This window comes from Oncorhynchus kisutch, linkage group LG17 (genome assembly GCF_002021735.2).
Source record: "Oncorhynchus kisutch isolate 150728-3 linkage group LG17, Okis_V2, whole genome shotgun sequence".
Lineage (NCBI taxonomy): Eukaryota > Metazoa > Chordata > Actinopteri > Salmoniformes > Salmonidae > Oncorhynchus > Oncorhynchus kisutch.
The window spans coordinates 25,115,145-25,141,112 of NC_034190.2; the positions used below are offsets into that span (position 1 = coordinate 25,115,145).

Sequence of the window (25,968 nt, forward strand, 5' to 3'; positions counted from 1 at the left end):
CTAGTCAAGTCAGTTAAGAACAAATTCTTATTTTACAATGAAGGCCTACCCCGGCCAAACCCTCCCCTAACCCTAATCCTCGTTTTACTGGTGTAATTAAGCTTTTCGGTAGAATATGGGAGGGAGTTGCAAGGGCAAGAATCCATGGGCATGGTCTGACACAGGAAGTTGGTGGCACCTTAATTGGGGAAGACGGGCTCGTGGTAATGGTTGGAGCGGGATCAGTGGAATGGTATCAAATACATCAAACACATGGTTTCATTTTTTTAATCCATTCCATGCGCTCTGTTCCAGTCATTATTATGAGCCGTCCTCCCCTCAGCAGCCTCCACTAATGTAAGGCTATGCAATGAACGGGGGAACACTTATTTCCCCTTTCAGCTAGCTGGAAGCTTGCACAAAAGGCGCAACAAAAAAAGTGAAAGGAAGGGGGCAGTATTTCCCACGGCTGCTGCTGTAGAGCACCCTGGCTGTGTTGTTTTTTGGAGCGAGCAAGCGGGCGCGCGCTGTTGACGGGGTACTTGAGCTGCAGGTTTGCGATCTCTCATCACGGACCTTGTCTTGTCTGCCAGAGAAAGTCAACAACAAATGAGTCGTTGAGGGAAGACTAAAACAGGTAAATGTGTAGCTTGCTAGAGTTATAATTAGCTACTCTGTTTCCTTTCCTTGTCTTCAGAGGAAGCCAGCTCTTTTGTCTGCCCGTGCGACATGGTGCTTGGTCGTGTGCGCAGGTGTGTGGGACTGCGTTACGTTAGCTAGCCGAATTGTGCGGAGCCAGAACAAGCTGGCGCAGAAGGACAATAAAGGTGTCGAGCTAACTAGTTAGGTAGTTTACTTTACGTAAGACCGGGTCATCCCCCGGGTTCACGTTTAGGTTTTTGCCCAATCTGATTCAAAATAACAAACTCATCAGGCCGTCATTGTAAATAATATTTTGTTTTCTTAACTGACTTGCCTAGTTAACAACAAAAAATCACCAAGCGTTGATTTATTTAATGTAACGCTAGGGCAAAAACCTGCAGCTAGCGGGCGGGGAACCCAGGACCGAGTTTGGGGAAACCCTGACATAAGGTACTGAACTAGCTAGCTAACTTGTCTACATTCCCCTGTGGCAACACAGCAATATATCATTTACATGTATATAGCTAGCTAACGGTAGTTATGATTCTAACAAACTATTAATGTATTTTTAGCCAGCAGTTTCTTCCTTTGCTTGCTAGCTAGCTAACGTTAACTAAAAACAGTTTCGCTTCCGTGTTTAGCTAGCAAGCTAATTCTCCTAGAGTTGAGCTAATTACACTGAACTTACTATTTGATAATGTTTATTTATTCTTGCATATTTGGGCAGTAGGCTGACATGTCAGGAAATGGCATAGCTAACTTCAACTTTCCCCTCAAATGCTGTAGCTGTCAGCAATGCGTTAGTGCGCAAATAACAGGTAACATCTGTGAGGGGGAAATGTTGATTTGTTTACATGTCGCATGCTTTGGCCTCTGAGGTGTTCACATTTGCACATTTGCTCTCTTGCGGGTAGTCCAATAGGTCATCTTTTGGAGCCTACCATTACTCGTTAAGGTCCAAGGACGTTATATGATATCGTCAGAGGTAGACTGGCTCAGGCAGCCAAAAACTCAATCTAAACGTGAATTGATTCCTAAATTGCGATACGGTTCAACACTGAACAAAAATATAAACGCAACATGTAAAGTGTTCGTCCGATGTTTCATGAGTTTAAATAAAAGATCCCAGAATTGTACAATATAAACAAAAAGCTTAAGCTCAAATTTGGTGCGCAAATTTGTTTACATTCCTGTGAGTGAGCATGTATCCTTTGCCAAGACAATCCGTTCACCTGACAGGTGTGGCATAACAAGAAGCTGATTAAACAGCATGATCATTACACAGATGCACCTTGTGCCGGGGACAGCAATAGGCCACTTTAAAATGTGCAGTTTTGTCACACAACACAATGTCACAGATGTCTCAAGTTTAGGGCGTGTGCAGTTGGCATGCTGACTGCTTTGAATGTCCGCCAGAGCTGTTGCCAGAGAATGTAATGTAATGTTAATTTCTCTACCATGAGCTTCCTCCAATGTTGTTTTAGAGTAGTATTACTGTCTGTAATGAAGCCTTTTGTGAGGGAAACACTCATTCTGATTGGCTGAGCCGGGCTCCCCATGGTTGCATCCCTGTCCAGTGATGCGAAATCTATAGATTATGGCCTAATGAAAATATTTCCTTGTGAATTGTGACTCAGTAAAATCTCAGGAAAATCTAAAATCATTTGTATTTTTGTTCAGTATAGAAACATGAAGCTTGTTACTTTTAGTATCACATCAAATAATTTCACAAATGCAAAATATACACTTACTGTACACTGTTTTAACTGGGTTTATCATCGACAGTATTTTTCAGTGATCAAACTTTTCTCATGGCCGCCTTTTGATACACACAGGTGTTCGGGGCATGCTAGATAGCTAATTGTCACCCGTAAACATGTGCTGTATGGTGATATGGCCGGGTGGGCACCCTAACCCTCTATGGCCGGGTGGGCACCCTAATCCTCTATGGCCGGGTGGGCACCCTAACCCTCTATGGCCGGGTGGGCACCCTGACCCTCTATGGCCGGGTGGGCACCCTAACCCTCTATGGCCGGGTGGGCACCCTAACCCTCTATGGCCGGGTGGGCACCCTAACCCTCTATGGCCGGGTGGGCACCCTAACCCTCTATGGCCGGGTGGGCACCCTAACCCTCTATGGCCGGGTGGGCACCCTAACCCTCTATGGCCGGGTGGGCACCCTAACCCTCTATGGCCGGGTGGGCACCCTAACCCTCTATGGCCGGGTGGGCACCCTAACCCTCTATGGCCGGGTGGGCACCCTAACCCTCTATGGCCGGGTGGGCACCCTAACCCTCTATGGCCGGGTGGGCACCCTAACCCTCTATGGCCGGGTGGGCACCCTAACCCTCTATGGCCGGGTGGGCACCCTAACCCTCTATGGCCGGGTGGGCACCCTAACCCTCTATGGCCGGGTGGGCACCCTAACCCTCTATGGCCGGGTGGGCACCCTAACCCTCTATGGCCGGGTGGGCACCCTAACCCTCTATGGCCGGGTGGGCACCCTAACCCTCTATGGCCGGGTGGGCACCCTAACCCTCTATGGCCGGGTGGGCACCCTAACCCTCTATGGCCGGGTGGGCACCCTAACCCTCTATGGCCGGGTGGGCACCCTAACCCTCTATGGCCGGGTGGCACCCTAACCCTCTATGGCCGGGTGGGCACCCTAACCCTCTATGGCCGGGTGGGCACCCTAACCCTCTATGGCCGGGTGGGCACCCTAACCCTCTATGGCCGGGTGGGCACCCTAACCCTCTATGGCCGGGTGGGCACCCTAACCCTCTATGGCCGGGTGGGCACCCTAACCCTCTATGGCCGGGTGGGCACCCTAACCCTCTATGGCCGGGTGGGCACCCTAACCCTCTATGGCCGGGTGGGCACCCCTAACCCTCTATGGCCGGGTGGGCACCCTAACCCTCTATGGCCGGGTGGGCACCCTAACCCTCTATGGCCGGGTGGGCACCCTAACCCTCTATGGCCGGGTGGGCACCCTAACCCTCTATGGCCGGGTGGGCACCCTAACCCTCTATGGCCGGGTGGGCACCCTAACCCTCTATGGCCGGGTGGGCACCCTAACCCTCTATGGCCGGGTGGGCACCCTAACCCTCTATGGCCGGGTGGGCACCCTAACCCTCTATGGCCGGGTGGGCACCCTAACCCTCTATGGCCGGGTGGGCACCCTAACCCTCTATGGCCGGGTGGGCACCCTAACCCTCTATGGCCGGGTGGGCACCCTAACCCTCTATGGCCGGGTGGGCACCCTAACCCTCTATGGCCGGGTGGGCACCCTAACCCTCTATGGCCGGGTGGGCACCCTAACCCTCTATGGCCGGGTGGGCACCCTAACCCTCTATGGCCGGGTGGGCACCCTAACCCTCTATGGCCGGGTGGGCACCCTAACCCTCTATGGCCGGGTGGGCACCCTAACCCTCTATGGCCGGGTGGGCACCCTAACCCTCTATGGCCGGGTGGGCACCCTAACCCTCTATGGCCGGGTGGGCACCCTAACCCTCTATGGCCGGGTGGGCACCCTAACCCTCTATGGCCGGGTGGGCACCCTAACCCTCTATGGCCGGGTGGGCACCCTAACCCTCTATGGCCGGGTGGGCACCCTAACCCTCTATGGCCGGGTGGGCACCCTAACCCTCTATGGCCGGGTGGGCACCCTAACCCTCTATGGCCGGGTGGGCACCCTAACCCTCTATGGCCGGGTGGGCACCCTAACCCTCTATGGCCGGGTGGGCACCCTAACCCTCTATGGCCGGGTGGGCACCCTAACCCTCTATGGCCGGGTGGGCACCCTAACCCTCTATGGCCGGGTGGGCACCCTAACCCTCTATGGCCGGGTGGGCACCCTAACCCTCTATGGCCGGGTGGGCACCCTAACCCTCTATGGCCGGGTGGGCACCCTAACCCTCTATGGCCGGGTGGGCACCCTAACCCTCTATGGCCGGGTGGGCACCCTAACCCTCTATGGCCGGGTGGGCACCCTAACCCTCTATGGCCGGGTGGGCACTCTAACCCTCTATGGCCGGGTATCAATGAGAACTGTTGTAATAAGTATGAGTTCTTGCTGATATGGAAGATAACGTCTTTATGCTTCCAAACCGTAACGCATTTTAATGTTCAGGCCGAGTGTTAGCTCTCTTAACAAAACTCCCCAGTACAGAACACGCCTTCCTTCAATGACTCTTATGTGTAATTTAATGGACTGGGAGTCATGATCAAGTGCTATCTTGCGGGTAGAAAGCCAACTGTCCTAATTTTACTTGCTAAAACTTAAACACTTAGATGTGTCATCAATCTGACAGTGTGTTACTTGGCTAGTTCATTTTCCTGAGATATAACTTATCAGACTACATCTAGACTAGGCCTATAGCTATGGGTTTTGATGTGGTCAGGAGCAGGGAGCTGTTATGTCAACTCACAGATATGCTTTTCTTAATTTAGTATGACGGATAAACTCACCTTGTTGGGATATTATTCAGTAACTGAGGGTCATCAGGGTTACATTCTCAGTTTGTTCTGCTGACCACCTAGCTCTCAACAACAATCAGTGGTACCCCATTAACCCCCCCCCCCACACACACACACACAGTGAGGAAGAGGATGGTGAGCAGCCAACCGAAGTATGAGCTGATCCAGGAGGTAGGGCGTGGCAGCTACGGCGTGGTGTACGAGGCGCTGGTGAAACGCACCGGGGCCCGGATGGCCGTGAAGAAGATCCGCTGCCACAGCCCAGAGAATGTAGAGCTGGCCCTCAGGGAATTCTGGGCCCTGAGCAGTATCCAGAGCCAGCACCCCAACGTCATCCACCTGGAGGAGTGTGTCCTGCAGAGAGATGACCTGGCTCAGAGGATGAGCCACGGGTCCAGCTCCCCACTCTACCTAGAGGTAATACATTTTATATGGATGGATGGCTAGAAAGATTTATAAATAACAGGCTAGCTGTAGTAAAATGCAGATAGACCTGTCCAGAGGATGAACCACAGATCCAGCTCCCTGCTATACCTGGATGTATTGATAATAGACTTAAAACATCATGTACAGATACCACCTTTTACACATGAAGCACAGGGATTCACAATGAGTACAAACAATTGATGAGTAAATAATTCAAATGTAATACATTAGAACTGTAGTAAAAGCAATGCATTGCATAGAAAGTGGAGGAGGCAAAAACAACTGGGGGAGATGGGAGGGCTACTATGGTTCAGGTTTCCCTTTGTCAATGTGACAGGGTTGCTCATATGAAAGGACTCTGCTAGGGGACAGGAGAGGGTTAAATATGATGTCTTCAAATGGGCTCCAGGAGGGTAGGCTTGGGCGGTATATAGTATACTGTAGTATTTTGAAATAGCCACGGGCTAAAAAAAATGTTTTAATACCTCAAACTATTTGAAGTTGAAGTACGTTTGAATATTTGTTGGTACTTTAAGTAAATGCCTGCATCAACTTGTGCTATATGTCACCTGTCACATACTTTTCCATTATGACGCTTACCGGTAGTCCCCAGTCATGTGGTGTTTGTTTACAAGCACATAACGATGAGAGACTGGAGCCTTGTTAGTCACTCACTGTTGTTCAGCACGGGTCAGGTGATTTTAGTTGCAGTATGGAATTCACAACTGTTTGTCTGCTAGATATCTTAACTGTCTAAAATGTGCTAAAATGCTCTGCAGTTGTGCGTTTTGTTTGCTAATTTAGTTTCTAGTTAAGTGGTTAGCTTACTTCAAAATCAAGCTTCTCTGCTGTTACCAAGCAAATGCCCCGCCTGGATGAAGAGCCTTGGATATCCCGGTATGGCACACTGTAAGTATGAGAATCTGGATACCCCCAAGCCTACAAGTGGGTTTATCAAACCAAATATCAAACTTTATGTAGCCTACTTAACATATCAGATACTTATGAGTAAGGTTAGGCCCTAGTTCAAATGCATTGTAAGCACATGGAAGAGTACAAATTCAGACCAGAGGAATCACATCTTGAGCATATCTGTTGAAAGACCACAGCCACAGGAGAACCTCACAAACGGATCTGTGCTGGCAGGGCGGAACTTACCATTCAACCTCAAGGTTCTGTCTCGCATATGCTGAAAAGCAACTTGGCAGCTGAAGAGGATGTGGTCAGAGCAGAGGTGAAGGAATCTGTTTATGTTGATGGGTAGAATGTTAGTGGAGAAGCTTCTTTTTGAATTCCTAAACTCAATTCACCAAAGGGCAATTATAGAAGTGATAGAAAAATCAACACCAGGATAGCCTAAATACATTTACCATAACACAAGTTTACAATAACACAACTTAATGTAACAAACATACCATAACAATTGAATTATGTAGAACAAGACAGGACCGATGCACACACTCCGTAGATCCCAATGTTGGCTATAGGATGATGTATTGGACATTGAGCACAGTCACGCTACTTGATAAAGAGAGTGATGGATTGTTTTCGCTTCTGTCTGTTCTACATATTGTTTCCAGCCACAAGTGGCAGAGTACACTGCTGTACCAACGGACACAGAGGTGACTGAAATGGGTAGTCCAGGGTTTGCTAGTAATTCAAGGCGTTAGCTAGTGTTGCTTCCAGTGTTTTGGCCTCTCATTCAGCCTGTTGCATGCCTCTACAGAGTGTTCATACTGTGACTAGTTAGCTCAGAAGACTGTGTTCTGTTTAGCTAGTCATCCTTGTGGCTCTGTGTTGTCAGGTGGTGCCTTGAACACTGGTTTTTAAGGGGGCATCTCATGTCCTCATTGAGCACTGTGTTTTAAAGGGACTCCTCTCCCCAGTCAACCTGTCTAGTCTGTTACCAACAACATGTTCCTCCCTCTTGGCTCACTGAGGGTTTAAAGGGCCTGGCAACAACTGATTGTAGCCTCTCAGCGGCACGTGGGCCATTGTCACACTCGCATACATTGTCCGACCCGCTCTACGAGCTTGTTAAACACTGCAGCATGTTGGGCTTGGCTGCTTTCCCAGAATCCTTTGTTCCGTCCGAGTCTTCTTTTCTTGTTCTGCTGCTTATAGAGGGAGAACATTTTGATAATGGGACAGGATTACCGTGTGGGGGAGGAACCATTATAATAGATCAGAGGCCAGGGACTGTATTATTTGACTGGCAATGCTGGTGAATTATTTCAATCTATTAGGTTACGGATGGCTTGGCTCACTGACCAATTTTGTGTACAGACTGGTTTTCCCTAAGTGGCGGGATTGTCAATGTGTTGTTTTGTACCATAAAGATTGTCATGCGTTTGATTTGTCTGTAATTCAAAACCCAAATAGTTGTGCTGCTGGTGTGTGCATGTCAAAAACCTGCAGCACATTTTTCTATGGGAGAGGATCGGTTTTAAGATCAGGTCAGCTGTCAAAAGGAGACGTGTGCTTGATTAACCCAGTTCCCACAGCAGAAGTCTTTCTATGATCAGAGGCGTCACAACGAGTTTAGATTTAAAACAAAAAAAACACAAGGAGCCAGCGAGACAGAAAAACCGACAACACACACACCTCTCCATTTGACGGCTCACAGAGGAGGCTGGCAGTCACGCTGTGACTTCAAAGCCAATGGCACGAGACAAGGCAGTTTTGCTTGTTTGTTAAATTCTCCCCCCCCCCCCCCCCCCCCCCAAGGAATTTAATAGTGTTTTTCTTCTCCCATCTTGGCTTATCAATAATCAGGACTGTCACTGTGTTTTAGATTACATAATCAATTTCCCTGTTTCCCTGTCAGGTAGGTACCGCTGCTAGAAATAGCATTTTGTTCTGTTTTCTTAGTAATTTTCCTCCAGTTAGCATTTCCTCTGAAACATGATGGGAATTGACAAAGAGAGCCTGTCGGCTTGCTCCCAGCAGCCTTTTTGAACAATTTATTTTTGATCTCTTCAGCAGTCAGTTCAGCATTCACGAGCCAAGTGTTCCAGAATACAGAGCATTACAGTCATTGGTTAGAGCATGGTGCTGGCAACCCCACGGGTTTGGGCAAAATTCCTGCATGGGCACATACTGAATGCCTGTATATACAGTGTCTGTTTTGGATTGTGTCTGGCTGTCTGCTGAATTACTATATGATGTACTATTAATACTAATGGCCTTTCTGATGGCCTTTCTGTTGTCTCTGTTCTATCTCCAGCTGGTGGAGACATCTCTGAAGGGAGAGATAACCTTCGACCCGTGCTGTGCCTACTATCTGTGGTTCGTCATGGACTTCTGTGACGGAGGAGATATGAACGCTTACTTGCTGTCCCGTAAACCCAGCCGCAAGACCAACACCAGCTTCATGCTGCAGTTAGGAAGTGCCCTGGCCTTCCTGCACCGAAACCAGATCATCCACCGAGATCTGAAGCCTGACAACATCCTCATCTCCCAGGGAAGGACCTTTGCGGGAACCCCCGAGCCCACACTGAAGGTGGCAGACTTCGGGCTGTCAAAGGTCTGCTCCACGTCGGGCCTCAACCCTGAGGAACCAGCCTCCGTCAACAAGTGTTTCCTCTCCACAGCATGCGGCACGGACTTCTACATGGCTCCAGAGGTGTGGGAGGGCCACTACACGGCTAAAGCAGACATCTTTGCCCTGGGTATCATCATCTGGGCCATGGTGGAGCGGATCACGTTCGTTGACGTGGAGACCCAGAAGGAGCTCCTGGGAAGCTACGTGCAGCAGGGGGAGGAGATCGTGCCCCTCGGGGAGGCGCTCCTGGAGAACCCCAAGATGGAGCTGCTGATCCCGGCCAGGATGAAGAGCATGAACGCAGGCATGAAACAGCTGATCCGGGAGATGCTCTCGTTCAACCCTCAGGAGAGACCTGACGCCTTTGAACTGGAGCTCCGACTGGTCAGGATCGCCTGCAGAGAGCTCGACTGGGACACGTGATAATTGATGTGGATAGGAGGAGAGCAGACCATGGGACTTGTAGTCACAACATCAAGCACTTGTATCTAGTCCTAATTCACCACTGTTAGCTCTGGTGGTCGAGGCCACACAATGGGATTATTTTTTTTTTTTTTTAAGGGAACAATTCTAACGTTGCAAAGATTTTGGCTTTGCAGTTGGATATTGGTTTAGATGTAGGACTACTGGTAAACCTAACTCAACGGGTTGATAGCCAGGCTGTAAAAATGTTTGTTTTGAATGTTAACAGAGCAAGGCTGTCCATAAGCACATTCAGCTGTTTGTCTCTCAGAAAGAGAGGTGTTGCTAGCCACCCCAGTGGTTTAGGCTAACCTGTTAACTTTAACTCTAACTCTCTTTAGTTGTTTGCCTACAAATTTCACCCCAGTCTCGGTGCTAATAATCGTACTTCGGATGCAATTTATGAAACAGGGAGACCGCATCCCGTGTAGATATGATGCAATTCAATTCCAATTTAGACACGCCTCAGTGATCGTAAACTGTGCACGGCTGGTTTTACCAGTATTCTGTGACCACACTCTGCTCCTCCCCATCAACACACACTTCCCACTGCTCAGGTAAAATCAAAGATATACTGTTGGTTGGGATTTGTAGACAACCAGCTGTTTGAAGAGACATATCACACAGGACAGTATTCTGAGCTGGCCCTGAGCCAACTATGGGATCAGGCTAAGTCTTGGTATGCCAGCCCAGCCCAGACAAAACCTAGTATAACCTCCAGCCCAGACATAACCTAGCATAACCTCCAGCCCAGACATAACCTAGCATAACCTCCAGCCCAGACATAACCTAGCATAACCTCCAGCCCAGACATAACCTAGCATAACCTCCAGCCCAGACATAACCTAGCATAACCTCCAGCCCAGACATAACCTAGCATAACCTCCAGCCCAGACATAACCTAGCATAACCTCCAGCCCAGACATAACCTAGCATAACCTCCAGCCCAGACATAACCTAGCATAACCTCCAGCCCAGACATAACCTAGCATAACCTCCAGCCCAGACATAATCTAGCATAACCTCCAGCCCAGACATAACCTAGCATAACCTCCAGCCCAGACATAATCTAGCATAACCTCCAGCCCAGACATAACCTAGCATAACCTCAGTCAGCCAGTGTCATAATTGTCCTGGAATGTGTCATGATTGCCCCATAATGAAAATAATTGAGGAATGGAGTGTTTGGAATGTAATTAACTTGAGTCACCATAATTTTAAAGTCCAGAGATAGCAAGCTGCTTATTCAAAACGCATAAAGGAATGTGTTGTTGCCCCAAACTAACATTGATGTATTTAACTGAAGAGCCAATGTTCTGCTTGTATTATTAAAATATAGTGCTTTTAATTTAGACTTGAATTCTCACAACTGAAGGCCAGTGGAGTTCCAAATGAAACCTGTGTGAACGGAATGGTTAGGGGCATGACTTCACTGACAATCACTTGATGAAAAAATGCACTTTTATTTAGTTATTTTCCTTTTCATAACTTACCATGCTATTATCTATCACCTTGAGACAGTGTTTGCTTGGGGCCTGGGAAGATATTGTCAAACGGCAAACAAGAAGTCTCTTACACACACACACACACACACACCGGTGTATTGTCAGCACACAGAACGTCTACTTAAGCATGCAATGCCTCTCCCCTTCAGAGAGGAGATGGAGGCAGCACAGCACACAGTTCTCCCTGAGCCCAGAGGATCTATTTAAAAAATACAATTTTGTGTTTTAACCTGATCTCCTCTCACTGTCAATTTTCACCTCGGTTTCCCCAGAACAGACACACACCTCTGTTTCCCCTGGGTCCTGCTGGACTTAACGGTAATCCCTTTCTCCACGTTTCCTTCCGACAGACTCCTACTAAGCCTATTACGTTTGGTGTAGGTGGCAGAGGTAAAGGAAGGCACTCTCTGGGGACCCAGGCCTATTGCCTTGCAGGTCATAATTTGTGCGCTTCTAACAGTTGTGAAAATGAAAACGTTATCAATATCTGAAAAAATGTGGTTTTAGTGTCATTCAAACAGTGGCATAAGTTTAAAAAAATATTTCATACGAGCAGACTGTCGCCAACATTAACCTGCATTATTGCCTTTTTTAAGTGTCTTCCATTGCCAAAATCCTCTTGTCTTTCATGATATTAACATACTTTATGCCTTATTTTAATATCTCCACACACTAGCACCTAGCACTACATTGTGTGATTGTTGTGGTGGCCAGGCACATTTTGTTCAGTTTTGGCTATTGGGTTTTTATCTCTGCTATTTTACCCCTTCAATATTAGCACTAATTGCCCCTTTTAATAAAATGTCTAAAGCACAATCAGCAGTTGCTATATTTAACACAAATATTAACTTAACAATTTCAACGATTTTACTGAGACAGTTCATAAAAGAGAATCCAGTCAATTAAAATACATTGATTAGGCCCTAGTTTATGAATTTCACATGACTGAGCAGGGGTGCAGCCTTAGGCTTGGGAGCCAGGCCGAACCAATCAGAATGAGTTTTTGCCCCACAAAAGGGCATTATTACAGACAGAAATCCTTCTCAGTTTCATCAGCTGGTGGGCTGTCTCAGATGATCCCGCAGGTGAAGAAGCCAGACGTAGAGGTTCTGGGCTGGCGTGGTTACACGTGGTCTGCGGTTGTGAGGTCGGTTGGAGGTACTGCCAAATGATCTAAAATGACGTTGGAGGCGGCTTATGGTAGAAAAATTTACATTAAATTCTTTGGCAACAGCTTTGGTGGCATTCCTGCAGTCAGCATGTCAATTGCACACTCCCTCAAAATTGAGACAACTGTGGCACTGTGTTGTGACGAAACCACATTTTAGTGGCCTTTTATTGTCCCCAGCACAAGGTGCATCTGTGTAATGACCATGCTGTTTAATCAACTTCTTGATATGCCACACCTGTTGGGTGGATCGATTATTTTGGCAAAGGAGAAATGCTCACTAACAGGGATGTGCACACAATTTGAGAGAAATAAGGTTTTTGTGCATATGGAATATTTCTGGGATATTTTTTCTGGTCATAAAACATGGGACCAACACTTTACATGCTGCGTTTTATATTTTTGTTCAGTATACATCCATTTTTGGACTTTTAATGATATGTACTCATTGATTCATGAATATTCACTGTGTACAAAACAACAGGAACACCTTCCTAATATTGAGTTGCATCCCCTTTTGCTCTCAGAACAGCCTCAATTCATCTGGGCATGGACTCTACAAGGTGTCGAAAGCATTCCACAGGGATGCTGGCCAATGTTGTCTCCAATGGTTCCCACAGTTGTGTCAAGTTGGCTGGGTGTGTCCTTTTGGGTGTGAAAAACCCAGCCAGCATTGCAGTTCTTGACACTCAAACTGGTGCGCCCTCCACATACAACCATACCCCGCTCAAAGGCACTTAAATATTTTGTCGTGCCCATTCACCCTCTGAGTGGCACACATAAACCAGTGGAGGCTGCTGAGGGGAGGACGGCTCATAATATCTGGAAAGGAGCGAACGGAATGGCTTCAAACACATGGAACCCAAGTGTTTGATGTATTTGATACTATTCCACTCCAGCCATGATCATGATGCTGTCCTCCCCAATTAAGGGATGAACCTCCTGTGATATTCTCAATTGTCTTAAATCCTTCTTTAACCTGTCTCCCCTTCATCTACACTGATTGAAATGGATTTAACAAGTGACATCAATAACAAATGATAGCTTTCACCTGGTCAGTCTGTCGTGGAAAGAGCAGATGTTCCTAATGTTTTGTACACCTTGTGTATATGAGCTACTACAGAGGCTGAAGGAGGAGTTTATGGACATGTGACTGTGAATTATTACGAGCGCCTTGACATTGTTTGAGTTGTATGTTTGCTGTGATGGTTGATCCTTTTTCAACAGTTACTTCAGCTTCCCATATGTTCTGTCATTGATACAGAAGTGGTTTTAGAGTTTGATACTGTGTTGGTGTGCTAGTGGTGATAATTATGTATTCATTGGCCCAACTTTGGTTGGTCATTGATGTGTTTGTGTGTGTATTGATTGTGTACACATACAACTGGGGTCACCTACTCAAAAACGTCTTTGCTGCTTCTGATGAACTTGATAAGGAGATAAAAAATAGCTTGTTGCCTGAAATATAATCCTATCAGACTCAGATGTGTCACCTTTGGTGAAATCTGCATCCAAAATGGCAACCTATTGCCCATATAATGCACTACTTTGGACCAGAGGCCCTGGTCCAAAGTAGTGATGTGATATATATATATATATATGGTGCCATTGGGAACACAAATCGTAAGTGCCCTATTCAGAACAGGACCCATTGCAACGACAAACCTCATCAGTTGAAGATAAACACCAAGCATCATCAGTGTACATTATAACCAGGTGTATGAGGGGCTCAAACTTTTCTATGACCAATATTTCCTTTGTATGTCGTAAGATATTTTGAAGAGATTCAGTGAAATGTATCAATAAATGCTGTAAAATGTCATTCATTGTTGAATTGATGGCGTTCTAATTAAAATGTTTAAAAAAACAAAACATGGATTAAAAAATATATATTAGATTTCATATCATAGTAAATGTTTTAGTGAGAATGAACTTGTCTGCAAGTTTTCAATTTATTTAGCTGCTGATTGAGTGGGAGATGCCCTTTGATTGCTGAGGTTATATGGTTGCTACACTTTGGTCTCTGATTGGTTAATTGAATAATTGGCTAACGTTTTTTGCTAGTGAGCTGAAATGTGGTGATCTGTCAAGTGTTGCACCTTTCAGTCTTATGGGATAGTTGTAATGATCAAATCGAACTAAAATCCCTCTTCCAACTACAAGTGCGGTCAAGGTGAGTTTCGAAGGGACCTGCAACTAAGATGTCACACATTAATTTAACTAGCATTTTAAAGTTTTAGTCACTCATTGAACCTGCTTTCAGTAGATGTGTTGTGCAGTTCAATGTGTTTTTCCAAAGTATACAACAGGGGCTCATATATAGGAAGTGGATACAGGTACAATCAGTCCACAGGTGGATTTACCACCTTCCAGTCAGGACAGCAGACAACCAAGGTGTTTCTTTTAACCCCCATGTCGTCACAACGTAACCCATAACTGAACAATGACAATGTTGTCTTGGAATGCATTGAACTAGCATTCTTATATTTATAAAATGGACAAGTTTCAGTGGACCAAAATGTGACGCTTTCATTGCCCTGCTGTGACAGTGGTCAGTACTTCTGATGATGCCGTGCACTGTGTCCCAACTGCTGTCTGCCAAGGCTGTCGGGGAAGTCTTCAGAGTTGGTGATATTGAGGTCAACCAGGTGAGTGTGTCTGTTGGTAGAGAAACCTAGAGCTCGTTCCCAGTATGTCCTATATCATGTTTATCCACTTTATTCACCGCAAACCAGAAAAAACCTGGCAGCGCCGCATTGATTCAACATCTACACCTGTCTTTGTATTTGATTTCTGGATGAAGGTATCTGTGGTGGGTATTGTCAGGAGAACGGTTCCCTCAGTAAACAATGTCTTGTACTCCGTTGACGACATGACTGGACCACCATTAGGCGTGAAGCTCTGGGTGGACACTGCAGTAAGTGGATAATTATAGGTCTTCGTCCAGAAACGTTTCAAATGAAAACTAGGTTGGGGAGAAATAGGGCATTGGCAACTTTTTTAAATCATTTTTAGTTTCTCCTATAGCAGATAATATACTGCTGAATCCTTACAGGATCCTGGTGTGGACAGTACTTTTGTGTCCCCAGGGACTTATGTCAAGGTCTCTGGAAGCCTGCGTATCATTCAGGTAAATGTATTCGATTTAGTACTTTAAGTCAAGTATTTCTCCACATGAGTATGGCACATTTCTGTACCCCTTCATATACTTCCTGCCAGGGCCGAAGATCATTGGTGGCTTTCAACCTCTGTTGCCTTGAGGACCTGAATGAGATCACCTCTCACATGCTGGAGGTAGTGCAGGCCCACATGCAGCACAACAGGAACCTTTGTGGTGGTGGTAATCCTGGAGATGGAGACGCATCAACCTACGGGCTGAGTGCCAGTCAGAGCCAGGTCAGTTCTCTAGTCCTGCAGCACATATAACGCCTAGACCCTAGCTTCTAATGCCTGACTCGGATTATAGGGCTGAACCATACTATGTTGGTTTAGATATTTTCTTTTCACATTGTCCTTTTGTTACGAGAGTTTTCAATCCCAATGATAATAACAATCAATCAATAGCTTTGACCAATCCCCAAGGTTTGTAAAACCATGGGTTTAATAATTATTAGTCAAAGACTGAGCTTATGCAAAAGGCTAGTACAGTTTATTCGGAGAACGTTCTAAAGTCAAGAATACAAAAACATCCATTTTAGAGCTGCGCACATACTTCCACACAAACAGTATGTATCCTACGCACATGCATACACACAAACAGTTGAGTTTGAGTTTTATCCTTCTCCATAGTTCTCACCACTGTGTATCACTACCCAGCCGACAGTTCCATTCCCCCGAGATTAGGGAGACCTTGAGAAGTACTCCCTGTCCTCTCCCAAGTCTCTGAGGCCTAGCCAGGTCGGTCCAAACACAGTTTTAATTCTACTTTGATATTTTACTAGGCACACACACACACAAGTTCAAATCCTAAACTACGCCTTGCTCAGACAGTCTGTGTTTTTCCACTATACAGATACATTGTTTAACCTAATTCAGACTAAAACTACACACATCAGATTATAATTTTATGATTCAAATAAATTTTATACAGTTAAGGTTTCAGAGTGGAATTATTTTATCATTCTCTTCAACATTTAAATTATTTTATTACCTTTCCAGCACAGTTCCAGCAACTAGTGTGAATGTGAAGCCAGCACAGCTAAGCTTAGCTAGGTTTGGCTAAGCAGTGTGAAAAGGGTTTGTGTCTTGGGACAGAGGGTAGGGGTTGTTTCTGGTCTCAGTTTACAGTTTTGAAAGCAACGTGACAATGGATTTGTCTGTGTAATAATAACTATATATTAGGCCTTCTATGATATCATGGCGGTCCGCAAACAATTGTTTAAGTGCATGCTGCCACCTACTGTGGTGGGCTGTACGATCAATCATGATCTGCCCAATTCTGTACTACCATGAAAATAAAATTCAAAATAAATAAATCTTTAACTTCTACCACACCCTCCCCAACCCCATTAAACTTTATCATGCTGAAACACTCCACCCTTAGGATTGTTCAGCATGTCAAAATAACCATTTCAACAGTAACATGTTACCACCAATATTTCTTGCCGTCTCCACAATAACCTTCAACCTGGCATTTCTGCTTTCCACAACCCGAGTCGTATTGATAACCTTACCAATAAAAGCTATGAAGTCAACTTCATTCATTATCAAAGTCTTTTGACACCGCACATTCATGAGCACAAGATTTCTGAACTGGGCCTCCACACTGCCAGGACCATCAGAAGCACCAGCCCAGACAGTAGGTCCACTTACTACAGGTACGTCCATGTAAGCTCCATCAGTCCACACTGTAGTTCTACTCCCCCCCCCCCCCCCCCCAGATGGCTTGGGGGTAAAAACTGTTGAGAAGCCTTTTCGTCCTAGACTTGGCACTCCGGTACCGCTTGCCATGCGGTAGTAGAGAGAACAGTCTATGGCTGGGGTCTTTGACAATTTTTAGGGCCTTCCTCTGACACCGCCTGCTGTAGAGGTCCTGGATGGCAGGCAGCTTAGCCCCAGTGATGTACTGGGCCGTATGCACTACACTCTGTAGTGCTTTGCGGTCAGAGGCCGAGCAATTGCCGTACCAGGCAGTGATGCAACCTGTCAGGATGCTCTCTGTTGCAGCTGTAGAACCTTTTGAGGATCTCCGGACCCATGCCAAATCTTTTTAGTTTCCTGATGTAACAGTATAGCTTTAGACCGTACCCGGGCAGGAACCAGGGACCCTCTGCACACATTAACAACAGTCACCCACGAAGCATCGTTACCCATCGCTCCACAAAAGCCGCGGCCCTTGCAGAGCAAGGGTAACCACTACTTCAAGGTCTCAGAGCAAGTGACGTCACCGATTGAAACACTATTTAGCGTGCACCACCACTAATTAGCTAGCCGTTTCACATCCGTTACACTGAGTTGGAATAGGCTTTGTCGTTCCCTCTTCACGACTGTCTTGGTGTGTTTGGAACATTCTAGTTTGGCATGTAGGTTAAGGCTACATTTACACAGACCGTCCAATTCTGATATTTTTTTCACAACCAGATCAGTTCTGAAAAAGATCTGATGTGTAAGATGTGATTTGGTCAAAAGACCAATGGCTTTATTTCTCCTCCTGTAAGGTGTTGAACCTGATCAGGAGTTGCTCAGACTCCAAGCCCAGGGGCATAAGTCTAGAGGAGCTAGACATTAAGCTGGGGTACCTCAGCATGACTGCCATCAGGTAACAGATACTCTTTTTGGGGGGGGGGGGGGGTTCAGTAGGGAGAACAAAAAAAAAAAATCTTAGTCTCTTTTCTCTACCTGGTCTAACGCTTCCTTTTCCCCTTTACTCCATGCAGCCAGACCTTGGAGTTTCTTATCAGAGAAGGCCACATCTTCTCCACCATTGACGACAAGCATTTCAGGGCCACTACTGGCTAGGCCCCCAAACTCAACTCTGTACCTTGAAGTCAGTCCACTGCATGTTTTCATTGTTCCCCCTCTAATCAGTTACTGATTAGGTGTGAGTGCAATTATCAGGTAGAACAGAACCAGCAGGTTGCGGACCTCATAGGTTAAGAGTTGTTATCCCTGGGGTAGAGAATGTCTTCGGTTGTTTAAGGTCAACTTACATCAATGGCTATAGGAAGTTTTTAAATAAAAAGACAGAACATTTTGGTTTATCAACATGCATGTCTGTTACTTTTTATGATTTTGTTATTTATATTATTTACTCTCAAATATGGTGACTCTGTGGCCTAATTTTATTTTACATATTTTTGTTTTGAGGTCCTCTGGTATGTAACAGCTGATGTACAGTGTAAAATGTTGATTGGATAAATGATTACTTGGTGAAATGTCATTATGCAATGAAAAAAATGAATAGTCAAAATTGTATTGTCTTGATTTGCCACGCAACAACTGAACCTCCACAATCGTGGGAAACTTGTTATAAATCTACCCCAAACAATTTGATCTCCAACGTATATAGCATAGATATTTAAACCAGGGGAATTAAAGTAGGTTTATTAACTTCCATAATATTATTTCATAATAAACTACGATTCCCAGCTTTCTACAGACTCCCCTGTAGTCCTCACATTCCCAGCATTCACTACTAGTGCACGGTGTAAGATGGCAGCAAACCCAAGCACAAACACACCTCTTTTTGACTGCCCGTCATGGTAAGACCAGCGACGATGTCTAATGCATAATTTTGACTGTCAAAAATCAAAAGCATGCAGTAGAGTGTTGTAAGGTCCATGTCGGTGAAGTGAATTAGATTGTCGCATCGAAATAGGATGTAGTTTGCTTGCTAGAAACATGCGCTAACTAGCTAGCTATCTGGTTAACTTCGCTATGATATTGGAGTGCTCAGTCACAGTAGTATGCTAGCTGTTTGAATGCTCTAACGTTAGCTTGTCAGTGAAATCATGCAGCAGGGTTTGCTAAAGCTGTATGGTGTGCCAGAATGCTTACTGTTATGCAGCATTTGCAAGCGTGTTCCTTTCTCAAGACAAGAATAACAGTATTGCTTGTGCAGTTCACACATGCAAAATATTTGAAGAAATGGTATTGCAAATCGGTAGTCTTGATCAACTAGTTATGCAGCAAGGCAAAACAGCCTCCATTTGAATAAAAGCATAATTACAACATGCAATTGACATTCACTTTGTTTTGTCAGGGCAGGGAAACCTCCCCCTGGACTCCATCTAGATGTGGTGAAGGGAGACAAGCTAGTAGAGGTAAGTCTACTAGTCTTAACCCCCGACCCCAACCTTTTTGGTGCTGGACAAAAATAACCACAGAAGCAAGAGCAATGCCTCTGTGCAGAAGATATGGCTTGTATCAAGTAGCCTAATGTTAATTTAAATATAAGACTTAAAGTATGTTATAAGGTGTAGGGCCTATATTATATATTTGCTGCACATGTCACTGTGTTGGAAGATGTGCTTAAACAAACATGGAATAATGTCCGTTCTCTCTCTCTGCCTACCTAACCTAGTGACCCCTTGAATTCCAATGCAGTCAAGGACCCACAAGTCATTTATCCCTAACCCTAAATTGCCCTTGAACCAGGCACTTAACCCTAATTTGCGCCAGGGCTGACATACTACTATGGCTGACCCTGTAAAACACCACATTTCACTGCACCTATCCGGTGTATGTTACAAAATCTTTTCTATAGAAAACCATTGCAATACCAGTCCATGACCTGAGATAGGCAACTCTGTTGACATTTCATCCTGGCAAATTTTTTCATTTGGTAGAAGCTAATCATTGATGAAAAGAAATACTACCTGTTTGGGCGGAACCCAGACTTGTGTGACTTCACCATAGACCACCAGTCGTGTTCTCGTATCCACTCAGCCCTGGTCTACCACAGACACCTCAAGAGGGTTTTCCTGATCGACCTCAACAGCAGTGAGTATCTAGTACTGCTTAGTATCCTGCAGTGTTTCTTTGTTGTCTGGTAGTCAGTTGTCAAGTGTTTGTTTCAGTGTAAATGTTCAAGAAAGAGAACCGTAGCTTGCTGGCCCCTGGTACAAAAAGGTTTGGGTCATGCCATGTCATTGTAGATGCCAAATAGAAGATATGTGAACTTCAACATGAAGTTACATTTTGAAAGGACAATCCATGTTACTCTGTCCCCCTAGCACATGGTACATTCCTAGGTCGTATCCGTCTGGAGCCCCACAAGCCCCAGCAGGTGCCCATCGACTCCACCATGTCGTTCGGGGCGTCCACACGGGTCTACACCCTGAGAGAGAAGCCCCAGACCCAGACTAACACCATACCTGGAGGGGAGGTGAAGGCAGGGGAGGACGAGGAGCTCAAAGGACTGCTGGGTCTACCTGAGGAGGAGACTGAGCTGGAGGTGTGTGTTTGTGTGGGACAGGGGACTGCTTGAGTTCTTGAGCGATATATTTGTTTTGTTCAAGCAGCTAATGTAGAATTTTCTGGTTTCTCCATCTGTTTGATGAACCTGACTGCATCCATCCTCTTGTTTCACCTGTTCCAGAACCTGACAGAGTTCAACACGGCCCACAACAAGCGTATCTCCACCCTGACCATTGAGGATGGCAATCTGGACATTGTGAGGCCCAAGAGGAAGAGGAGGAGTAGCAGGGTCTCCTTCAGTGAGGAGGAGGTCATCATCAACCCAGGTGTGTTAGGGTTGATGACCCACGTGCCCATACACACACGCTTGCACACAGACATGCAAGAACACACACCCGTGCACAAATGCAGATGCGTGCGCGCACACACATTTCAAAATGTAATCCTGTGTGTCTTCTTGTTTTTACAGAGGACGTCGACCCATCAGTAGGGCGCTTCAGGAACATGGTACAGACTGCTGTTGTCCCGATCAAGGTAAACTTCTTCACGTCTATCTCTTACTTTATGCTGGGGATGATTCTTGAGAAAAATGGCAAAAGTTGTGTTGACCAAGGTTGTTGTTGTTCAAAATCAAGAAAAAACGATTTAGTGAACAAAATAAAATCAAAACTGTTTAAAAAAACAAAAACTATACCGAAAACAATATCTTTGACTCCAAAACAAACTTAAATAAAAACAATCATGAATTCTGTTTTTTTTTAAATGTTATTTTTCTTAACATTGGGCAAAAATGTAATGGTTTCCAAGCTACTGAAGCTGGTGTGTAAATGCGGCTAGCTTTTGATTTATTTCTGCCTCTTATTCACAATTCATTCATGATTATCCCTAATTATGGTAGCATCCACATTAATGTAGAGGTTAAACCTCTTAAGGATCTGCCCTTCAATATTTGCCTAAAATGACATACCCAAATCTAACTGCCTGTAACTCAGGACCTGAAGCAAGAATATGCATATTCTTGATACCATTTGAAAGGAAACACTGAAGTTTGTGGAAATGTGAAATAAATGTAGGAGAATATAACACATTAGATCTGGTAAAAGATAAAACAAAGAAAAAAACCATGTATTTTTTTTTTACCATCTTTTAGAGAAAGGCTGTAACGTATTATTCTAGCCCAGGCGCAATGTAGATTTTGGCAGCTAGATGGCAGCAGTGTATGTGCAACGTTTTAGACTGATCCAATGAACCATTGCATTTATGTTCACAATTTTGTTTCAAGACTGTCCAAATGTGCCGATTTTGGTTTGTTAATAATTTTTCATAACTGTGCACTCCCCTCAAACAATAGCATGATATTCTTTCACTGTAATAGCTACTGTAAATTGGACAGTGCAGTTAGATTAACAAGAATTTAATATGTCTATGTCCTGGGTAATTTTCTTGTTACTTACAACCCCATGCTAATCGCATTAGCCTACGTTAGCTCAACCGTCCTGCGGGGGACCCACCGATCATGTAGAGGTTTTAAGAAACATTATATTCTTATTTACAATAAAAGTGACTCGCACAACTTACACGACCTCTACATTTTTTGGGGGGACTACTTTAATACACAAGTGAATTTGTCCAAATACTTTTTACACCTTCAAATGGGGGTACTAGATGCATAAATTGAATTCATTTCTAAATGGTAAAACAGATACAGTATGTATGAAAATACACTCAAATAAAAGCGGACATTCTGTACTGTCGCCTCATATGGAACATTTGATCTTTAATCTAACATGTTGGAGTATAGAGCCAAATTAAACGTTTTTCTTCACTGTCCAAATAAATACATAGGTAGCTGACTCAATTCTTTTGAACATATTTTTTGCACCAGTTTTGGTGCTTTTCCTTTTAAATCCAAGTCTCATTGAGATTGACTTAATAATTTAAACCTAACCTTACCCATCACCTTATATATTACTGCCCCCCACTTGAAAGAAGTGACATGCCCAAAAACACCCCAAAAAACGATATAGCACATGTCTCCAAGCCTCCTTCTGTTCCTGATTCTTAAACTGAATCTAAATAATATAAAAGCTAAATATCTGTATACAACTAAAACTGAAAACTAACTGAAACTAAACTAATAGAAATATAAAAACACAACTATAATTACCTTCGTGTTGATCCATCTCCAATCAATTAATGCTAAAAGTTGATGTTGTGTTGACAAATTGAGGTCAATCAATCACATTTGATTCATAAATCCCTTTTCAGACTATTTGTCAGAGAGTACTTCACAGTGCTTTACAGTTGACGCTTCTATATTGCCATCTTCAATCTTCTCATTCCCCCCTAAACCCTGCTACCCAATCAGAAGAGGAAGATGGAGGGTCACGCTACACTAGGTCTGGAGGACTCTGTGGCCAGACGCATGCAGAACTTCCCCTTCAGTGGAGGGCTCTATGGAGACCTCCCACCCACCATTGGAGAGGCCGGCTCCCTCCCCGCCATGGCCCAGGGTGGAGCTACTATCCTGGGGGGCCTGCCGCTAGTCTTCCCTAACCCTGCTCCCGAGGTGGACCTCTCCCCCACCTCAGCCTCAGCACAGCCCTTCGTCACCCCCAGCCCTGCTGTTATCCTGGCCCCCGGACCCTACACCACCGAGGCTCTCAACGAACCACGCAAGAAGAAATACGCCAAGGAGGCGTGGCCAGGGAAGAAGCCCACCCCTTCTCTTCTAATATAGGTCATTTTCAAAATGGCAACCTATTTCCCTTAGTGCACTACTGGCCAAAGGTAATGCACTATATAGGGTACCATTTCAAATTTGCACATAGCACCTCCCTGGACAATATAATGGGAGGGGTTAGTATTAGTTAGGAGAGTGGTCACGTCTCTGGACAACCAATCAATCAAGACTTCCTGTACTGTACAAGCTGTGACAAAGGGATATAGGGATCCCTGATATAGGGAAATGTTTGTGAGAATAATATATTATTTTGGTTTGGATGTTTGTTTTTGTCTGCTTCATACGTATATTGTTATATTTTTATTGCTCAACTCACTTAAACTGACAAAGTAATGTCTGACTGACCTCAGATTAGCGTATTGTAACTAACACAGATTGGTCCATTGTTTTACAGCTTTATTTATTCATTATTTTAAACAAAATGAAACATTGCTCTGTTGCAGAAAAATATCTTATAAACTCGCTATTCACTCTCTGACTGTTTGATTCACAGTATGATTTTGCCTTTGTGGATATTTTTAGTGCCGTTGGTTTCACTGAAAACCATGATTCTGTCAATACAGAGGGTAACATTAACCAGACAAGGCCTGCTAGATGTTTTAATAATCCACTCAGACAAGGCTATGAACTGTGGGTACAGATTGGCTTTAAAGAAACGATGAAGAAACAGCAGTTTTTGTGTGTGAGACAGTTGTATTATAATTTTTTGCTATTTTTATATGAGAATTGGGGGGTTGGTTGAAATGGAACCCATTATTGTCAGATATGTATGAAATTCAGTTTAGAAAATAAATAAAGTTTAAACAAAGTGACATGCAGGTTATTAGAATTAATATCTTTGATATTTGTATAATAAACAGTAATAATCCATACTCTTCTCTCTCCACTGTGTGAGATGATGGTGGGAGAGGAGGATTCGTTTTGTCCCTAGAGAAATCTCCCACTGGGTCTCTGCTGTTGCTTTCATGTCGCCAGTTTTGCCTTGTTACTTTACATGATGCCATCTACTGAGGAAGCTCCTGGGATGGCTAATTAAGGGATTGTTCAGCTAAATGAATGTGATTGTCTGTTCTGGGAACATGTCAAATGTGTCCGTTACTTCCTCAAGGTGATGAGTTTGACGTAGGTCTCATCTAATTTAAACCTCAAATTTCATCCATTGTTTTTTGTTTGAGTATTACTTGTGGGTTTGTTAAAGCAAACATCGTTTGAAAAGGAATTTGTCCTCAAAACCATTCTGAGGTTTTATAGGAGTAAAATTAAGAAATAAATTGTTGTAATCCCATAGATGGCAGTGATTAGCAATCATTGTTACTTGCTGCATCACGAAGGGTATTTATCCTTCACAATATCTATTTGATGCACAAGCTGCAGACAATGTTAAAAAAATCTACAGTGTGGCTCATTTTGAATGGTTGTATTTCAATGGTCAATGCCGTGTCCGGTTCAATCAACATGTGGCTCATTTTGAATGGTTGTGTTCTTATAGTTGTTGATCTCTTTTCCACCAGAGGGCAACATGTGTACTGTGCTCTGCTCTCTTTGTGGAATCGAGAAACAACCCAGGATGTCTACCTCAGTGGATCACTAAACTCATACTTGTTGTGTCACAAATGTTCTCCATCTAGGAATGAAAATGAAACCATTATTAGGAAGACACATCCATATTGGAGATATTGATATTGTTAGTATTCTGTATAAATTAATTGTAGCAGACGCAGGGTTCATGATTAATATTGTGAATAGGACTGATCATTGTTGATTTTGAATGGACAATGATAAAGGCCAATCAAAGACTCATCCTGTCCCAATTTCGAGGGCCAGTAGTAAAGCTGTCCGTGTTTTGCCTTTTGGCTGATATTATATATTTTAGTAACATCTTAATGCTTGTGATCGTCTGCTGTAAGGGAATGTTGTCAACACCATAGTCATGCTGTGCTCTATGAGGTGATCTTACTTAGAGAAACTCTGGAGTGGGTTTGGTAAGAGAATATGCAGCTGCACAATTTCACCTGTAGGGGTCTCTGGGGCTCTTTGCTGGCCCTGCTTTGCTGTCTGTTGTGTGTCTCAAATGGCACCCTATTCCCTTTATAGTGTACTACTTTCAACCAGAGCTCTATGCACTAGATGGGGAATAGGGTGTCATTTGGGATTCTTCCTGTCTCCCCAGTGCAGATAAACCACCAGCAACTCCTTAATCAAATTTGCATGAGTGCGCTCAGGTTGCCATGGCAATAATTATCAGCTCTGCCTAATTAACTTTCTCAATTGCTTAATGAGATACGACCCTCTGAACTCTTTTTTTTTTCTTCTTTCTAATCCATCTTTTCTTTTTTTAATTCTCTCCATCTTCCCTTCTCTCTCGCCTCAGTGTTAACCTGTGACCACTGAGATGATAAAAATATATTCTGCCTCACATGATTTAACACGAGTGTATATGGCAGAGAAAATAAAATATATTTCCTGATAGTTTCACACATGGAATGCAAAATGGAGACTAAAATATACTACCTGTAATACTGGTATATTATCCATCAGTATATATTATTATATTGAGCATGCAACTCACATGTTGTGATGTAGTGGCCCCTGAAGGCTTCAGGGGCCACAGGTGACCTGCTGAGACAGTTGAGTGAAGGAGGGGTGGAGAGAGCCCGCCGGCCCT

General features: G+C 44.5%; 3 protein-coding genes across 5 annotated transcripts; all 3 read left to right on the forward strand.

Moving 5' to 3' along the window:
* Nucleotides 1-502: 502 nt before the first annotated feature.
* On the forward strand, nucleotides 503-14,024 carry LOC109907387 (serine/threonine-protein kinase pdik1l). The gene is made up of 3 exons (XM_020505320.2): nucleotides 503-616; nucleotides 5,219-5,514; nucleotides 8,750-14,024. Exons 2-3 carry the CDS (start codon nucleotides 5,230-5,232, stop codon nucleotides 9,488-9,490), a joined length of 1,026 nt encoding a protein of 341 aa, XP_020360909.1. The 5' UTR covers nucleotides 503-616; nucleotides 5,219-5,229; the 3' UTR covers nucleotides 9,491-14,024.
* Nucleotides 14,025-14,236: 212 nt separating this feature from the next.
* On the forward strand, nucleotides 14,237-24,588 carry LOC109907386 (nuclear inhibitor of protein phosphatase 1). 2 transcript variants are annotated; one of them, XM_031793437.1, is made up of 11 exons: nucleotides 14,237-14,375; nucleotides 14,752-14,850; nucleotides 15,006-15,119; nucleotides 15,258-15,332; nucleotides 15,422-15,598; nucleotides 19,404-19,464; nucleotides 19,990-20,143; nucleotides 20,377-20,597; nucleotides 20,742-20,886; nucleotides 21,030-21,094; nucleotides 22,929-24,588. In XM_031793437.1, the coding sequence occupies exons 8-11, from the start codon at nucleotides 20,448-20,450 to the stop codon at nucleotides 23,298-23,300; spliced, it is 732 nt and encodes a 243-aa protein (XP_031649297.1). In that variant the 5' UTR covers nucleotides 14,237-14,375; nucleotides 14,752-14,850; nucleotides 15,006-15,119; nucleotides 15,258-15,332; nucleotides 15,422-15,598; nucleotides 19,404-19,464; nucleotides 19,990-20,143; nucleotides 20,377-20,447; the 3' UTR covers nucleotides 23,301-24,588. The 2 variants fall into 2 exon arrangements, with proteins under 2 accessions (XP_031649297.1, XP_020360907.1); XM_020505318.2 differs by lacking the exons at nucleotides 14,237-14,375; nucleotides 14,752-14,850; nucleotides 15,006-15,119; nucleotides 15,258-15,332; nucleotides 15,422-15,598 and adding an exon at nucleotides 18,520-18,903.
* Nucleotides 14,264-18,406, forward strand: LOC109907388 (replication protein A 32 kDa subunit). 2 transcript variants are annotated; one of them, XM_031793439.1, is made up of 7 exons: nucleotides 14,264-14,375; nucleotides 14,752-14,850; nucleotides 15,006-15,119; nucleotides 15,258-15,332; nucleotides 15,422-15,598; nucleotides 17,860-17,960; nucleotides 18,079-18,406. In XM_031793439.1, exons 2-7 carry the CDS (start codon nucleotides 14,767-14,769, stop codon nucleotides 18,158-18,160), a joined length of 633 nt encoding a protein of 210 aa, XP_031649299.1. In that variant the 5' UTR covers nucleotides 14,264-14,375; nucleotides 14,752-14,766; the 3' UTR covers nucleotides 18,161-18,406. The 2 variants fall into 2 exon arrangements, with proteins under 2 accessions (XP_031649299.1, XP_031649298.1); XM_031793438.1 differs by lacking the exon at nucleotides 14,264-14,375 and adding an exon at nucleotides 14,465-14,596.
* Nucleotides 24,589-25,968: the final 1,380 nt, after the last annotated feature.

Bases quoted from the DNA above. Each gene is read 5' to 3' on its own strand.
- LOC109907387 (XM_020505320.2), top strand. From the start codon at position 5,230: ATGGTGAGCAGCCAACCGAAGTATGAGCTGATCCAGGAGGTAGGGCGT. The intron at 5,515-8,749 runs GTAATACATTTT...TTCTATCTCCAG, and splicing joins GCTCCCCACTCTACCTAGAG to CTGGTGGAGACATCTCTGAA.
- LOC109907388 (XM_031793438.1), top strand. From the start codon at position 14,486: ATGTGTTTTTCCAAAGTATACAACAGGGGCTCATATATAGGAAGTGGA. The intron at 14,851-15,005 runs GTGAGTGTGTCT...TTCTGGATGAAG, and splicing joins GTGATATTGAGGTCAACCAG to GTATCTGTGGTGGGTATTGT. The intron at 17,961-18,078 runs GTAACAGATACT...TACTCCATGCAG, and splicing joins CTCAGCATGACTGCCATCAG to CCAGACCTTGGAGTTTCTTA.
- LOC109907386 (XM_020505318.2), top strand. From the start codon at position 18,854: ATGGCAGCAAACCCAAGCACAAACACACCTCTTTTTGACTGCCCGTCA. The intron at 20,144-20,376 runs GTGAGTATCTAG...CTGTCCCCCTAG, and splicing joins CCTGATCGACCTCAACAGCA to CACATGGTACATTCCTAGGT. The intron at 20,887-21,029 runs GTGTGTTAGGGT...TTGTTTTTACAG, and splicing joins GGAGGTCATCATCAACCCAG to AGGACGTCGACCCATCAGTA.